At 38.2% G+C, this 18,507-nt stretch overlaps 2 protein-coding genes across 3 annotated transcripts in view; one reads left to right on the top strand and one right to left on the bottom strand.

The window, feature by feature from the left end:
- Positions 1-8,945, top strand: part of LOC129730939 (myophilin) — a 72,673-nt gene extending 63,728 nt beyond the window's left edge. The window contains exon 3 of the mRNA XM_055690605.1: positions 7,195-8,945. Within this exon, the coding sequence (XP_055546580.1) occupies positions 7,195-7,707 (513 nt within the window). The 3' untranslated portion in view covers positions 7,708-8,945. The remainder of the gene's footprint in view (positions 1-7,194) is intronic.
- A 1,122-nt stretch (positions 8,946-10,067) lies between these two features.
- LOC129730936 (serine/threonine-protein phosphatase Pgam5, mitochondrial) lies at positions 10,068-11,415 on the bottom strand. Of its 2 annotated transcripts, none has more exons than XM_055690598.1 (3): positions 11,034-11,415; positions 10,584-10,980; positions 10,068-10,520 (listed from the first exon to the last, which is right to left on the bottom strand). In XM_055690598.1, exons 1-3 carry the CDS (start codon positions 11,204-11,206, stop codon positions 10,239-10,241), a joined length of 852 nt encoding a protein of 283 aa, XP_055546573.1. In that variant the 5' UTR covers positions 11,207-11,415; the 3' UTR covers positions 10,068-10,238. The 2 variants fall into 2 exon arrangements, with proteins under 2 accessions (XP_055546573.1, XP_055546574.1); XM_055690599.1 differs by having other exon boundaries at positions 10,068-10,517; positions 11,034-11,407.
- Between the last annotated feature and the right edge of the window lie 7,092 nt (positions 11,416-18,507).

The raw sequence follows: 18,507 nt of genomic DNA on the forward strand, positions 1-18,507 counted from the left end.
GATTAGATTTGTTACTCTTCCTTGAGGAGAAAGTAGGTATCTGAGGTTTCAAGATTGCCTAATAACCTGCGCAGTTAAATCAAATTAGAAATTTGGAGTTTATAACTTAAGCATAAGGGATCAAATTTCATTGATTGTTTTATTATTTCGTCCTAGTGATGGACACCGGAACGGAAGTCCAGTTCGAAGTGTGGTTGAAAATCAGACAATCGTTGAACTGATGATTTATGCAACGATTATTTGATCTATTACGCCTAAATCGTAAATAAATAAATCGGCTAAATCGAATTGAGAAAAAAATACTCAAAATCTTATTCAAAATTTTATACTGTAGACTTGTGAAGGTGAATATAAATTCTTCAATAATTTTCTATTCTAGCTAAAAGGAAATGACTCCCCCATTAAAATTTGATTTCCAAGCTCCTTTTTTTATTCAGTATTAAAACAATACCTGGCCGCTCAGTTAGAAATGTGCCTAATGCAACAGACCACCAAAGCTTACGTATGTAAAAACCTGCTGCTGTCACTTTCGACTGTTGTAGCTCAGAATGGAAACGGGTATTCATCTCACGTCTCATGAATTACATTAGACTCCTTTTTACGATGTATGCAGTGAAGTGAACGAGCCAGCAGAATGATGACATATTTTTTATTTTAAGGTAAACATCACGTTCGATATTTTATGTCAGTTTCCAATGAAACGGAAATCATCGGTTATTTTTATGCCCTCCAATCAGAGGAGTGGTTCTTGGTTTATGAAAGGAGTAGAACTACATTTGTTTTTTAGATTGGCTTTGATTTTTATTGTTTTTCTTTATTTTTTTAAATTATTTTATCATATCCCTCATTTTTACATTTTTCCTTGTTTGATATTTGATGTCATTCTTTAAATTGGTTGACTAGCAAATATCATACGAAACTTTGTCGATTGACTAGAAAAAGTATGACACTTTTACCATTATTATTCGGTTCTCATTCAAAAGGCATTTGAATTCATTATAGCTCAACAGCGGCCATAAAAAATTATGGACGCGTAGTGATTTGTAAAGCGGACGGAACGAACTAACATTTCTAAGCTTGGTGTATTTTTTCAGCATTATACATTATTTGGATTTTTAGCTCGCGGAAGGAATTTTTCATTGGTTTTCTTATGGGTCAACAAAAAAATGTTTTTGAAAATAAATCAATATGGAAAAATTTTCGGTTTAGTTACCTTTCAACAAGGAACCTGGAAAATCTGGAAAAACCTGAAAAATTAGGGAATTTATTTTCCCGATTCTTTTTTAAATGGCTCTTTAGCGTGCAAGGTTAATGCGGTACCTTTACTGTTTGGTTTCATGTCCGATCGAACACTTTCTTGTACAGAATGCTGAATAATACATATCAGAGAAATTAAAGTTGTATTTCAGGTAATCGCAGGGAAAATCAGGGAATTTATTCGTAAAAACTTTTTCGCCACCCTGTTTTAAATACCATCAGCAACTATTTTCATCGTGCAGAAAAGCCTTTTACCATAATTTTTGGAATCCTGATATTTGTGAACCTTACCTGAGTGTTAACGCAGCTGCAGACAGTTGGGGGGTTTGTCGGTTTCGGGTGCAATATTGACATTACTGGCTTTGTACCACTCCATCACAGTATTAGCATAGTGACATGATGCCAAATCAGGTCAAAACAATGGATTGACATTATGGCCCTTCAAATCAAGTAGCAATCACTTTTGTAGACGCTCCTTCTCGTAAATTTCCTCGTCAATTGTGCCTGTGATGATAAAAGATAAGTTTTTGCTGCCAAACGTACAAACTGCTTGCCAAACAAGATATTTCTAGAAGAATTTAGCCATCTTTTTTGAAAAATAATGGTGGAGATATGTGGTTGATATTTTTTGTAATTTGAAAGAGACGGAACTTGAAACGTTTTTCACATTCCTTAATAATATTCACAGAGATATAAAATTTACGATTGAAAAGGAACAAAACAATAGTCTTCCCTTTCTAGACGTTGTTGTTGTCTAGTCTAAGTCTAAAGACTCAGAAATTGAGTCTATATAAATAGTCTATATAATAAGTCTAAGGACTCAGAAATTGAGATTTTCAGGAAGCCCACGAACACAAAACGGGTAATACCCACAACTTCTAGTCATTCCTTCCAGCATAAAATGGCATCATCCCACCACATGATACATCGGATGGAAACCCTTACTTACTTACTTTTACTTTTAAGGCGACAGACCGATTATCGATCCCGAATCCAGAATACGTCGCCATGTCCCTCGGTCTTAGGCTGCTATCCTCCAATCGCCCCTAACACCTATTTCGCGTGCATCCTCGTCGACAGCACACATCCAACGAGTGCGGGGTCTTCCCCGAAGTCGACGACCTCTATCAGGATTCCTGCTAAATATAGCCTTCGCTTGACGCTCATCCGGCCTTCTCGCTACATGCCCAGCCCACTGAAGCCTGCCGTGTTTTATCCGCCGATTTGTATGCCTGGTACACTTCATGGTTCATGCGTCTGCGCCAAACACCATTTTCAAGTTTGCCGCCAAGGATTGAACGCAAAATCCTACGCTCAAAAGCACCAAGAGCTCGCCGATCAGCCTCTTTCAGCGTCCATGATTCATGGCCGTAGAGGGCCACCGGAAGAATCAGTGTTTTATAGAGTGCAAGTTTAGTTCGGATTTGCAGACTGCGGGACCTTAGCTGGTTACGTAATCCGCAAAAGGCCCTGTTTGCGGCTGCTATCCGCCTCTTTATCTCACGGCTAACCTCGTTGTCACATGTCACTAGTAACAAACAAACAATAACAATATCTCACGCTTAGCCTTGGGGCTAATAGCGGTCTCGATCAACTAGATTAGTTGAGAGAATTCGTTATCGATATTGTTTTTGGCACATTTTGCATGTGTAGGATAAGTACAACGATACACCGTGCCCGAGTGCTGACTCGAGAAAATTTCCAGCTCGAAAAGATCCTCGACTCGATCGGGAATCGAACCCGATATCACAACCGTGTGGGAGAGCTAGCCGACCGACATCGCTAACCACAGAACCACGGGGACCACACATGTCACTAGTGTACCCAGGTAAATAAATTCGTCGACTACTTCAAAAGTTTCCCCATTTAACACCACCTCAGTACCAACATCCGTCGGACTACCACGCTCTCTACCAGCTACCATGTATTTCGTTTTGGCAGAGTTAATGATGAGCCCTACTCTCGCAGCTTCCCTCCTGAGAGGTTAGAAGGCCTCTTCCACAGCTCTACGGTTGATACCAATGATGTCGATATCGTCCGCAAAACCTTGAAGCATGTGAGACTTCGTAAAGATGGTGCCCCTTCTTTGCACCCCGGCCCTCCGTATAGCACCCTCCAATGCGATGTTGAACAATAAGTTTGACAGCCCGTCTCCCTGCTCAAACCATCTAACGTCACGAAGGAGTCCGATATCTCACCGGCTATCCTGACGCATTATCTAGAGCCTTCAAGGGTGGCACGTATCAGTCTAATTAGTTTTGTTGGAAAACCATGTTCGACCATAATTCGCCATAACTCATTTCTCTTAACTGAATCGTACGCTGCCCTGAAGTCTATAAATAGATGGTGCAATTTGAATTCTCGAAACTCATCGAGGATTTGTCGCAAGGTAAACATTTGGTCCGTCGTGGAGTGTTCCCTCGAAAACCGCATTGGTACTCGCCAACAAAGGTCTCCTGCAGCGGCCTCAGTCTGTGGAACAGGATGCGGGAGAGAATTTTGTACACGGTATTGAGAAGAGTTATGCCCCGATAATTGCTACAATCCAGGCGATGACCTTTTTTGTAGATCGGGCATATGAGACCCTCCAACCAGTCCGAGGGCAATTCTTCATCAGACCACACTCTCAGCATGATCCGATGGATGCACGATACAGCTGTTCGCTCCCGACTTTGAAGAGTTCGGCGGAAATGCCGTCCTTCCCGGCTGCCTTGCAGTTTCTCAGCTCTTTCACTGCTTTCTTCACCTCGTCCATGGATGGTGGATCCACAGCTTGACCATCATTCTCAATAGTCATCCTGCTCTTTTCGACTCCACTGTTTCCCTCACCGTTCAACAGCACACTGAAGTGTTCCTTCCAACGCCTGGCCACCTCTGTTTTATCGGTTATCAGGTTCCCCTTCCTATCGTTGCACATGACAGGGGCTGACACGTTTCGATTCCTGATTCCGTTGACCTTCTTGTAGAAGCTCCTCGTATCGTGCCTGGAGAAGCAACCTTCCGCCTCCGCAAGAATACGCTCCCAATGCTGTCGTTTCTTCCGGCGATGGAGTCTCTTTTCAGCGGCTCTAGCATCTCGATATCTACCCACGCTCTGACGAGTCACAGCCGTGGCCAACATGTGACCCCTGGCGCGGTTCTTCTCCTTCGTCACTCGCTGGCACTCCCCACTAGCTGCAGCGAAATTAACAAGCCTCAGGCCATTGTCGTTCGTAGTAGAGTGGAAGCTTTCCCTACCAGTTACGGGGCGGAAGAAGTCTTCCTGCCCGACCTGTGCATTTGCACCTCCGATGACAATCTTTATATCGTGTCCTGGGCACTCATTGTATGTCTTTTCCAAGAGCTCATAGAACTCCTCCTTTTCGTCATCGGGTTTCTCGTTGGTCGGTGCGCACACATTCATTAGGCTGTAGTTGAAGGATTTGCCCTTAATTCTCAACACGCATATACGGTCACTGATCGGTCTCCATCTAATGACACACTTCATCTGTTTCCCTAAGAGCACGAAACCGACTCCCCTCTCTGCTTTCACGCCGGCACTGTAGTAGATGTGGTACTTGAATGAAGTGCCCGCAATAGGATCTACTGCCCTGGAATTCGCGTTCTCCCGTTTTCGGCCACCTCACCTCCTGTATGGCAGCAACCTCGACATTCACCTTTTGCAGCTCTCTAGCCAGGATACTTGTGCGTGCCGGTTCGAGAAGAGTACTTACATTCCAAGTACCAAGTTTCCAATAATCGTTGTCCATTTTCGTTCGCCTAGGTCCATGCCGATTATTCCGTTCCGTATTTATATCTGGATTGTTCGTAGTATCTAATATTCGGTATGCTGCCTTACTAGGGCTGCGATACCTAGGAAAATGCTATCTGTCAAAATTCATAGTATTTTGTCCGTGAGCGGAAAAAACTTTCATTGACCAATATTTTAAGTGGAAAAAATAACACAGTGCAACAAAAATTGACTTTTTTTCTGCCTTGGTTTCTATATAATTTTTTTTTGTGTATTTTTATGCAAAACTAATTTTCCCCGAGTTTGAACATATTTCAACTTAAGGGGCAATAATGGCGCCATTTTGAATTTTTGAGAAACCGGTATTTTTTGTGGTTTTTTCGACGCCATTTTGTTTTGAGGCCAATTATCAAAATTCTAAGAGTTTGTCCACATATTAGCATCTTTTTACCCATCTTTTGAAAAAAAAACAGATCTTAAATCGGACCAAAACTGAGCTCAAAACGGTGATTCTACGAAACCGGATTTGGCATAGTTTCAGTATATTTTCCACAAAGCAAAAAAATATCGATTATTTTTGAGCATTAAAGGTAATTCGCTAATATTCTAAAGTGGTTGTCAAATTATATCTCATTTTGAGTAAAAAAGTCTCAGAAATCGAATGGTAGGTGTCTGATCTACGTAAAATGTCAGCAGATAAACTTATTTTAGTATTGTAGGGGAATTGGGGCAAAATCGACATTTGAAGGTGAAAAAAAAATAGCAGAAACCAAAGACTGCTCACAGAATATAGTTAAAAAATCTGCAGAAATCTTTCAAATTCAAATTCTTTCTTGTTCTTTCAGTTTCAATTTTTTTTTTTATTCTTTCAGTCGATATCATCGAGATTAATCGGTAGGCCACGAAATATTTCATGATTTCCAGTGATAATTTTATATTACATTTTGCGATAAGCATTTCAAAGGAAATCGATTTTCAATATTTTCTTTTCATGATTTTTTGAAAAGTTTTTAAAGAAGAAAAAGTATATTCTCTATGAAAACAGGGCTGGTTTGCCAATTTATTTCAGTTACCTTCACGAATGCATTGCTTGAAGTTACTTCTGTTTTATCTAATTTTTCAAATAAAAATAGCATTAATGTATTTTTATCTTTATGACAACCTTTTTCAAATCCCCAAAACACTATACCACATACTAATGATTATGAGTGAAAAAATAAGATCTGTAGAAACCAACTTAAGTCTTCTGGAAAAGTCAGGGCATTTTATTTTTCGAGTTGAATATACACCCTGCTAAGTTATTTGGTATTAAAAAAATGTTTTCGAACAAAATGGTTGTCAAATATCGCAAATGTTAAAGATGTTCTTTGCAAAGGTTTTATTCGGTATCATAAAAAATCTAAATGAAAAATCTGTTTTTGAACATTTTAATTGACACAGGTGTTCGATAATACAAGCGACACTACCAAAAAAACGAATTGAAAAATGCACTGATAATATTTTTTTAACAGAAAAATAACAATGATAACAGTATTCAATATGGTTTAGAACACTTTATATTTCTTCACTTGTAGTACTAGAACAGTTGTATTATATTCATAAACCCTTTAAGAAGTGAAAATGTTACGCTGCTTACTAATTTATCTACAAGCCCATGCACTACACCATGGTTTAGTGTAGCAGGGACCCCTTATCAGAAATGACACAATCAAAATTACCCATTAGCATTCGGCTGGATATAGTTATTTTTCTTGGCGTAAGTTCCAAAAGTTTTTGATAGTTTGCCAGATGTTAACTGTAATAACAACCTTATCGTCCTCATATTTTCCCAATCCAGTTAGTCTCAGTTTACATTCTACAACGGCTGATTTGAACACAAATTTAAAAAAGTGTTAAATACTTTATTTAGCATGGTCTGCAACAAAAAAAATTGTATGTGAAACCTCTATTAGCATTCGTACAATAAATGATTCTACGCTTTCTGGTTCAGCACAAAAGGCGACACGATTTGTTTTTCTTCCATTTATTGTCTAATTGAGGGCGTGATATCGTCCAAAATGGGCAGTACTAATGGGCTTTGTCAAGCCCATCAACTCGAACCTCAAATGAGCTTGCAGTTTTTTTTTTTGTTGCAGCTCGCTCGTAACTGGGTTAAGGTTTCCAATGATTCATTCTTTTCTTTTCCCTCCTCTATTGTGCCCTTTCAGATCAATTCCAAATACAGCGAAGAGCTGGCCGCCGAGTGTCTGGAATGGATTAAGGAAGTAACCGGTGAACCGATCAACACCTCCGGCGAAATGGACAACTTCTACGAGGTGCTGAAGGATGGCGTGCTGCTCTGCAATCTGGCCAACGCGATCGACGCCGGCTCGGTGAAGAAAATCAACACCAGCAAGATGGCGTTTAAGTGTATGGAAAACATCTCCGCCTTTCTGGAGAGTGCGAAAAAGTTCGGCGTTCCACCGCAGGAGACCTTCCAGACGGTGGACCTGTGGGAGCGGCAAAACTTGAACTCGGTCGTTATCTGCCTGCAATCGCTGGGTAGAAAAATGGCCAAATACGGAAAACCATCAATCGGCCCGAAGGAGGCCGACAAGAACGAACGTCAGTTTTCGGAGGAACAATTGCGTGCTGGCCAGACGGTCATTTCGCTGCAGTACGGTTCCAACAAGGGTGCTACCCAGAGCGGCATCAACTTCGGTAACACTAGACACATGTAAGAGAAGCGCAACTTCATCCGTTGGTTTTTACCGTTCAGATTTTGATTGGATAAGCAGTTAGTGACTTACAGTAAGAACAATGTTTAAACAAAAAGAAAACTTAGTATGACAACGAATTAGGCAGGCATTCCGATGCAAATAGTTGTACCATAATCGTCAGAGACATGTTTTATTATTATTGCATATATCACTGTTAGAGAGCGGACGTTAATTTTGTCCGTCTACCAAGTTATTACCGAAACAAAAAAAAGTTGAAAGACAAATAAACAGGATGTAATCCTTGCGACCATTTGAAGGCACAGATAGTGCACCTTCTCAAGTTAAATAAGCAGAGTCAATGTGTGTAGATAAAGCATTCCCGTTTCGAAACATTTTTATCTATTTCCACCAATTATAAAAAAACGGCCTTCACCTTGGTGACACGACAGTAAAATTAGAGTGCTCTTATTACGCGAAAGTGGAACAGAAATGATGTCCGATAGCTACCTGGTGAACCTTTTTGGAAATCTGAAACGATAACGCCTTAGCCAATATAAATGTAGAACCATTCCAATCCAGAAACAAATTGTCGGCTTCCATTTATTCTATCTTGAACCTCACTCATTCCATAAATGACGCTCTAAGGTATTTTAGCAACACATTCCAATTATTATCGATTAGTACATTCAGAATAGAGGTTCAATAAATATTTAAACAATAGTTGTTTGTACGAACCAGAAGAAACAATAAAGCATAAACATATATATGTGTATTTCGGTGCCATCAGCCAGCAGAGAGTCAACGAGGCGGAAATTATATACAATATTTATTGCCAAACAGATATCGTTGCAGAGATAGATAGATAGTGACTGAAGTAGTTGCAACCTGTGGCAGGAAAATTAGGTTCACTTTAATTTGAAAGATGGTTACTTAACGTAAAAAAAAAAACGGCTGACAATCGAAGGTGCGCCAAACCCGTGACGCTAGCTCAGCAATCAGATGGCCTTATACAACCGACAACAAAATTGGGAACTGTTTGCATTTGCATGATTCAGTATTTTTTTATGAAACGAAATAAATTTGCCATTCCGTCTTTACTAGTTGAGTTTATTTTTTTTTTTGGCTATTGTTCTCTCGTGCATTGCTGTGTTTTTAACCGTACTCTTTTTTCGTAAATTATTAACGAGTTTTGTTCTGCTATATTTTTGTCATTTTTTCGGGTAAGTTATTATGTAAAAATAAAAGTGAAAAACAATCAACGAGTGCTGTTTCATTGGGTCCGAAAATCCATGTATTATATTTTTTAGTTAAATAATTTGTTATGATCTTCAAAAAGAGCAAATCGTAGAGGATTGTCGCGATTTTTTTATTAATCCAATGTTAGCTAATCGCAGTAATTCAGATGCATTAACATCTGGAATTATGTCATTGGAAACTACTTGAGAATCATTTTATGAACATTAATCCAAAACCTATAAAGTGGCTTTTTTATTAAGAAACAACTTGACCATGTTAGTATTGCATGCCAAAACGCTGATTCTGAAATTTAATTTTTTAATTTGAAATATATCTTTTTCTCAATTAGTCCCAACTGTATAGCTATTCCATCCTAATAATTTAATCTCAATTTTTTTAAACTTCAAATCCTTTCTTAAGCCGTGCTATAAATATACAGGCCCGGATTTGAGGGGGGGGCAAAGGGAGCAAATGCCCCGGGCCTCCCGATTCAAGGGGCCCCCTAGTCCTTGGGCGACCTTTTTTTTTTTTGGTCGTCACCTTTCAGAACGTTACCTCTAACCTCTAAAAGCTAAATGTTTTTAGAAAAGAGGGCCTCACAAACAAATTTGCCCCGGGCCCCCCACCGTCTAAATCCGGCCCTGTAAATATACCAATGTAAAATAAGACATAGATTACGAGAGAGTGGAAAATTAAACATAAGCTTTATATCTGCAAAAATGTGATTAAAATCAAAGAAGAGAAAAATGGTTAACGAAAACAAATGGGAAGTTACCCAAGATAACATTTGATAAGGTCCAAGGACTTCCCCTAGACAAAATTTAAGCTTATTTTGGCTACGCATAATAATAGCTAGAGATAAGGTAGACTAGAGATACTGAAAATAAAGTCCATCGTGGTAGAAGAGCACTTCCAAACATTGCTGATTGGTGAAGAACAAAACAGGTGTATGATACTTGTTACTGACGGACAAGCTGTCGAAACTGAGAGGTATTTCGTTTTAACATCAAAGCAACGAGCGAACCTGTACACGATAGCTCTATTTGAAATTCAATATTAGAAACTCTACTATAATTCAATATTGTTTGGTGAAATCCACTGTAGATATCGATGAGACTGTGATGATTAAAATAAGCTCATCCGTGTTGAAATTAGATTGGCAGTATATTTTCCACCGACGCTTACAAAATACTCTTTCCGCATTTTTCGATAAAAGACAAAAAATCATAAGTTGGCAACAATTCACTTACACCATAAGCAAATACTATTTCAATTGAAAACACAGCACCCACCACTCGTAAGGCCATACGAAGAACTCATCTGCTAAGTAAATCTCGCGGAATATGCCCTGTTTCGCCGAGAGTGCGCAAAGTTACTCTGCCATCGTCCATGATTGAGATCCAGGTGAGCGATGCGTGGCCAAGTGAAATTCTCAGCCAAGCTTCCGGTGGAAACTGCAGCGCTCGACAAACGAAGTACCGGATTACGTTGGCATGGCACACAATTAATGTATAGGTATCCTGCTTTTCGTGACCATCGGCTCGGTGGAAATACTTACGAAATGCGGCCTCTATGCGGGCTCCGTCCTCAAAGAACTGCTGCGAAAACGAAAAAAAAAACAATAACTAAATGTAAACAGATGCTTAAGTATCTGATTTTACCGAGACTTCCGGTCGCCAATGGCCGACGGGAGGTTCTGGCGGAGCTGGTGCACCTTCCTCGAGCATAGCATCATCGTGCAATTTTAACTCTGGGAAATGTGACGATATTATTGCGGCAGTCTCCTGTGCCCGAGTCATAGTTGATCGGACAATACAATCAAAATCGATGCCCAAATGCTTAAGCCGCTGCCCGCTGATTGCGGCCTGTTTGCGTCCTATCTCAGTCAAATAACGTTCCGTATCGTTTTTACCTTCCATATTATACTGGCCGTGGCGGACTAAAATTAGATGTCGCGTTACTTTGGCTCGCTTCTTATCCAACTTTTCGTTAAAGCGGTTTTGCACTGCCGGATTGGCCATTTCACTTATGGGTTCCACCAAACTTCTTGGTTCTCGACTGTGAAAAGTGAAATTAATTTTTTGTATCTCCTGCTTAAACTTTCTACTTACTGATCCCAGTTGTAATCCCATTTGCTGTACTCGGACGGTTTAAAATTGGTTGTCCAGGAATTGTGGACTTCCCGTTTATCTATCGTCTTCGAAGCATACCAGTAGGCTGCTGCCCCACCGGCAGCCCCGATTGCTATTGTTGCTATTCGCCGCATTTTTGGCCAGACACTCATTGTTTCGAAACAAAATATTTTTTTTGTAATCTAATTCTTACACTTTGAAATCTAACTGAAAATTTGTAGAAAAGTACTTTTCAAACCTTTCAGGATGAAAAGTAGCCGGCCCTTTAATTAGTTCAGATTTGTATTGTGTAGACGGTAAAAATAGACAAATATTCGGAAGGCAAAGGCAACCAAAGCAACCCACTTTCGTCCGTAACCGCAACTGTCATTTGACAATCTACTACTATCCCAGTGGTTGAGTGAACGCAGTTACTGCCGTTGAAATCAAAACCAAGCTAACCTAGGGGCAAAACACTATTGATATATTGCATCACACCGAAATTTTTTTTCATGGTTCAGCAAAGTACATTGCTGAAAGCATTTCAGCAAACCACCTGTTTGCTGGATGACAGCCTTTTTTTAAAAAAGTTACTGTAATGCAGCTCTAGAATTTACTGAATTTCGTTCAGTAATTTTATTTATGCTGTAAAGCAGTATTTTCAATTTACTGAAAACCAGCAATCTATTCAGTGATTCATGAAAATACAGCAAAAATTCTTGCTGAATATAAAACAATAAATTAATTTTTACTGGAAATCAGCATAAAAACTGATATGTCAAAAATTTTGACGTCAAGTTGTCATCAGTAAAGCGCGCCAAACCGTGTGCCCAACAAACAATTTTGTTGGATAAGGGGTTGTTAAGCTATAGTTCTGCCGAAATCCACTTAATAATAGCTTATTAAGCTGTAAATCAACAAAATTGTTTGCTGGGTGGTTCCCTCGCACTTACTGGTTAACTAGCAGATTTATTTATGTTTTACTGAATGTACAGCAAAATGTCATTGCAGCCTAACCATCAAGTTGTATCTTGTTCTCCTGAAAATGCAGGAAACTAGCTGTCACTTATATGCAATCGAGCAATGCTGAAGGATCAGCAAATTTCATTTTGCTGAACAGATTGCTGGTAATACAGCACACCGAAAATCAGCGAAATTTTGCTGGTTTCCAGCAATAACGATTTGGTGTGAGGCCTATGAAAAGACCGAGCCTTTGGCATTCCTATACAGAGTAACAGTGAATGACAATGAACTCATGTCTTGAGCTCAAATTAATTTGTGCCCGCTGTCAGCAGTAAGATTAAGATGTATGAAAAGAAGCGGTGATATGCTATCTCGTTTTTACATATGTTGAGATGTTAGCCCTTGAAACATGGCGTGATGCTAAAGGGGTGGAAAAGACGCAATCTTTTCATGTCCGAAAATTAACAAGCAACATTATGGAACCACGGTGGGTTCGAAACGAAAATGGAGCCAAAAAAATGTCACATACAATCCAGTACAAAAGCATAGGCGCGTCTAAGGCCTGCACACTTAACTGCATAATGTTTTATCGGTGAAGTAAAATACCGAACTACTTGAAAACATTTTCGTTTACCGTTGTTCCGTAACGAAATTACTGAGAAATCGGAAACCGAATGTGTTTACCGGAATACCGCAAATTTGTTTGCCGAAAAAATCCGTAAAACAGCAAATTTCTGAGTTCAGTAAACTAAAATACCGAATCTCGGAAGCTTGACATCATTTAACCGAGATTTCGTTGAAGCAAAAAAGCTCTTACCGTGATTCCGAAAAAAGAACTATCAAAATAACGAAAGCTTCACTATCAGTTTTGTTCGTGTTTCGGATTGGATGTAAAAGGAACAGGTTTCGCGGTTAATCATCATTCTGGAGAAATCTGTAATATTCAGACTAACCTAAAATGTTGAGTAAGTATACAATATTATGTCTCTGATCTTGTTTGTGTTTATTGCAAACATTATACTAAAAGAAAACAATTAATTCTTTCCTTACTCAATTTTGTAGGTTAATGACTCGCTTCGCAGGATGGAAGTTGCAGTGATGGATATGGTTTTATTTCCAGGAAGCAACACAACTCTCCTGTTTCTACCAATGCTGTAATAAGTTGAATAATTTGACATAAAAATTAATAAAATTATGCGGATAATTGATCATTTTCATCATTTCCTGGATTTATCTTAGAAATCGCAAAATGCGTACTTCAGTAGTTTTTACCGAAATTTTCGTAATAATTCGACAGTCGAAATTTCCGAGTCCCGGTAAAATATTACCGAGAATCTCGTTGAAGTTTGACAAGTTGTCAATTGTTGATTTTACAGAATCTCGGTATTTTGATGTATTACCGAGATTTTTTACCGAGATCTCAGCTGTTGAAATCTCGGTAATTCATTTTACCCATAAAAAACATGGTATTTTTACTGTAAGATTGCAAACTTTTTTTTTGTCATTACCATGTTTTAAAAATGTTTTTTGTTGTTGAATCTACCACCGACAATAATTTTACCATGAAAGAGATTTCAGTGACTTCTAAATTTATTGGAAAAAGGCTTGAATAAGGCTGTTAAGATACATTTTTTTTTCATGGTAGAAATGGCAAAAACAATGTTTTATATTGTTCTGGTCGATGATATTTAATGTAAAATTGATGTATTCACATGGAAAAACATAGTTAAATCACAGAGAACAGTTTAAAAAAAGTGTGTAAAATTGTGCATGTGTGCCACGAAACATCTTTCGAGTTAAACCCCTCGTCATGCTAAATGGTAAAGTAAAGTGTGATGTCGCTATCGTCGCTAAACATTCTGTATTTTCATCAGTGTATGCACTTTTCACTTCCTTTGATACTGACGTTGAAATTCATTTGCAATGCCGTTCGCTCCATGGCGCATCACACTTTACATTACCATTCAGCATGACGAGGGGTTTAATTCGGAGGGTATATTTTTGCGCAAATGAACTTTTCACACACTTTTTATCGTTTGCTTGTTGATCTGTTCTCTGTGGTTAAATTATGGTATAACTATGTACAATTGGGTTGTTTAGCTACATTAGTTTGTTATGTCATCTGGTAGAGCTGCATTTCCTAAGCAAAATGTGATTTTCAAAAAATGCTTATAGTTGTCATTCAAATTTTAAATCACGAATTTAAACTGCTCGAAATCGCTACAATGACAGTTCGCCCATATACCAACTGTCATTGTAGCGATTTGGAGTGATTTTTATTTTTCAATTAAAAATCGAAGGACAATAATATAAAATTTCAAAAAATCACGTTATGCTCAGAAAATTACACTCTGTTACCTGATATATAAAAATTAGAAATCCGTGAGTAGCTAAACAACCCAATTATAGTATTTTTTTAGGTTTTTGATGTTTTTTTTTTTGGGTGTAGGGGGAATAGGGGCATAATGAGCACCCTAACTTGGTTGCTAATTTAAGCACGGAAAACGACAAAAATTTTAAGCTGTCTTCAGTGCAAAACTTGAATTAACTATCTATAATTAAAGGTACACTATTCACAAATTGTAAAGTTTATCATATAATGGTGAAAACCACAAATTAGATTCATGCATCACAAAAACTAGCAATCAGTCGATGTGTGGGGCACAATGAGCACCCCACTAGGGCATAATGGGCACCCACGGGGTATAATGAGCACCTTATAGAACGTATCTTGAAACTGTGTAGAAGTACAACTAAGGTTTATCACGAGATGTGTAGAAGTACAACTAAGGTTTATCGCGAGATGCCGTTATACTTGGCGGCTTGTTTCGTGAATGTCCCGTCGCGCCTTATGGTGGCCAATTCTGCATGCAGTCCCTTTTTCTGACCGATTCGGTCTCAAAGATTTTCTAAAATATGTTCGCACCATCACTGTAAACAAACACTGACTATGGAAACAGACAAACTCACAAGTCTACTGAGATGAAGTTCACGTAAGTTTATGTGACAAGGTGTGCTCATTTCACCCCACCTAAAGGTGACCATTTCGCCCCTATCGAATTAGTTAAAGTTAACATGAGATTTTAACACTAATTATAGCTTCAAATCAAAACTTCAATGATGGTGAAATTTGGGGTACGACCCATACGCCATATTGATGTGTCTACATTCTTGATTTAGCCATTTAAACGACCGTAGAAGCTTATTTTGTAGTGCGCAATAATAATAATTTTTCCATCATCCGGAAACCAAGTTGATTTTTTCAAATTATTTCCATATTTTAAACAAACAAATCACTTTTGTTCTACATAAAGTGATACTGTACACACTTAAAATTTTTTGCAGGGTCTCGGTAATTTATTGCCGAGAACGGCACCACTGAGTGCTCGGTTAAAAAAATAACGACAGCTGTCACATTTTTTCGTAAATCTCGGTTCACCTAACTGAAATTTCGGCACAAAATATCCGAAATCTCGGTAGTAATATTTTGTGCCGAAATTTTAGTTAGGTTAAACCGAGATTTACGATAAAATGTGACAGCTGTCATTATTTTTTTAACCGAGCACTCAGTGGTGCCGTTCTCGGCAATAAGTTACCGAGACCCGGCAAAAAATTTTTAGTGTGTACAGTATCACTTTATGTAGAACAAAAGTGATTTGTTTGTTTAAAATATGGAAATAATTTGAAAAAATCAACTTGGTTTCCGGATGATGGAAAAATTATTATTATTGCGCACTACAAAATAAGCTTCTACGGTCGTTTAAATGGCTAAATCAAGAATGTAGACACATCAAAATGGCGTATGGGTCGTACCCCAAATTTCACCATCATTGAAGTTTTGATTTGAAGCTATAATTAGTGTTAAAATCTCATGTTAACTTTAACTAATTCGATAGGGGCGAAATGGTCACCTTTAGGTGGGGTGAAATGAGCACACCTTGTCACATAAACTTACGTGAACTTCATCTCAGTAGACTTGTGAGTTTGTCTGTTTCCATAGTCAGTGTTTGTTTACAGTGATGGTGCGAACATATTTTAGAAAATCTTTGAGACCGAATCGGTCAGAAAAAGGGACTGCATGCAGAATTGGCCACCATAAGGCGCGACGGGACATTCACGAAACAAGCCGCCAAGTATAACGGCATCTCGCGATAAACCTTAGTTGTACTTCTACACATCTCGTGATAAACCTTAGTTGTACTTCTACACAGTTTCAAGATATGTTCTATAAGGTGCTCATTATACCCCGTGGGTGCCCATTATGCCCCAGTGGGGTTCTCATTGTGCCCCACACATCGACTGATTGCTAGTTTTTTTGATGCATGAATCTAATTTGTGGTTTTCACCATTATATGATAAACTTTACAATTTGTGAATAGTGTACCTTTAATTATAGATAGTTAATTCAAGTTTTGCACTGAAGACAGCCTAAAATTTTTGTCGTTTTCCGTGCTTAAATTAGCAACCAAGTAAGGGTGCTCATTATGCCCCTATTCCCCCTACACAAAAAAAAAAAATATCAAAAACCTAAAAAAAATACTATAATTGGGTTGTTTAGCTACTCACGGATTTCTAATTTTTATATATCAGGTAACAGAGTGTAATTTTCTGAGCATAACGTGATTTTTTGAAATTTTATATTATTGTCCTTCGATTTTTAATTGAAAAATAAAAATCACTCCAAATCGCTACAATGACAGTTGGTATATGGGCGAACTGTCATTGTAGCGATTTCGAGCAGTTTAAATTCGTGATTTAAAATTTGAATGACAACTATAAGCATTTTTTGAAAATCACATTTTGCTTAGGAAATGCAGCTCTACCAGATGACATAACAAACTAATGTAGCTAAAAAACCCAATTGTACATAGTTATACCATAATTTAACCACAGAGAACAGATCAACAAGCAAACGATAAAAAGTGTGTGAAAAGTTCATTTGCGCAAAAATATACCCTCCGAATTAAACCCCTCGTCATGCTGAATGGTAATGTAAAGTGTGATGCGCCATGGAGCGAACGGCATTGCAAATGAATTTCAACGTCAGTATCAAAGGAAGTGAAAAGTGCATACACTGATGAAAATACAGAATGTTTAGCGACGATAGCGACATCACACTTTACTTTACCATTTAGCATGACGAGAGGTTTAACTCGAAGGATGTTTCGTGGCACACATGCACAATTTTACACACTTTTTTTAAACTGTTCTCTGTGATTTAACTATGTTTTTCCATGTGAATACATCAATTTTACATTAAATATCATCGACCAGAACAATATAAAACATTGTTTTTGCCATTTCTTCATTTCATCATCCGGGAACCAAGTTGATTTTTTCAAATTATTTCCATATTTTAAACAAACAAATCACTTTTGTTCTACATAAAGTGATACTGTATACACCTAAAATTTTTGCAGGGTCTCGGTAATTTATTGCCGAGAACGGCACCACTGAGTGCTCGGTTAAAAAAATAACGACAGCTGTCACATTTTTTCGTAAATCTCGGTTCACCCAACTGAAATTTCGGCACAAAATATCCGAAATCTCGGTAGTAATATTTTGTGCCGAAATTTTAGTTAGGTTAAACCGAGATTTACGATAAAATGTGACAGCTGTCATTATTTTTTTAACCGAGCACTCAGTGGTGCCGTTCTCGGCAATAAGTTACCGAGACCCGGCAAAAAATTTCAAGTGTGTAGTAACTACGGAAGAGTTCCACATACCATATTGTATTAAAAATGCGTAGTTTCGCATAAACGAGGGGTGCCCATTTCGCCCCGTGTGCTCATTATGCCCCTAATCCCCCTACTACCACCCATTGAGGTAAACATAAACAAGTCGCTGTTTTGTTTGTAATACTACGTTCTGAGCAGTTGGAAAAATATTTAGTTGAGCACTTATTGTTTGTTTTAAACTCGGTTCTGAATATACTTTTTATCCGTAACCAAGGATAGGGTGTTTTGTATGGCAGCCGTTTGGATCTTTAACTTCTTCGAACATTTTTATATAGTCTTTCTCCGGTTTTTCACGATCATGTATTTCATCAGCAGTAATACTAGAACCCGCAGCGATATCAACCTTCTTACGCCTCTTCTTTGTTACAATTTCCAGGACAACAGTACGCTTCCAGATAAGAAAATCTTTGAAACTGTCTTTAATACCATCAGGAGAACTGGGAATAGCAGAGATGCTTTCAAACAGTGGGTCTACGTTGGTTGGGTAAATAATCTACTTTCTCAAAGCTGGTTTTGAGTGTTTTTTTATTTTTCTTAAGGCTGTTCAACAAGTTCATTAGGGTAACAATGTGTGCAGCAGGGAAAGGGAATAATAAGCGAACTGGAACTATGATACAGATTTGGAAAAATATACCGCATCCCGACGGGACGCGGACGAGTGTTGTTAAAATGGAGTAGATCTTGCGTTTAATCAACCAGGAGGAAGAATCGGTAATATTCAGATTAACTAACATATTGAGTAAGTACATTTTGCTAAAAGTTATTTGTTATTC

Source organism: Wyeomyia smithii, chromosome 3, assembly GCF_029784165.1.
Source record: "Wyeomyia smithii strain HCP4-BCI-WySm-NY-G18 chromosome 3, ASM2978416v1, whole genome shotgun sequence".
Classification (NCBI taxonomy): Eukaryota; Metazoa; Arthropoda; class Insecta; order Diptera; family Culicidae; genus Wyeomyia; species Wyeomyia smithii.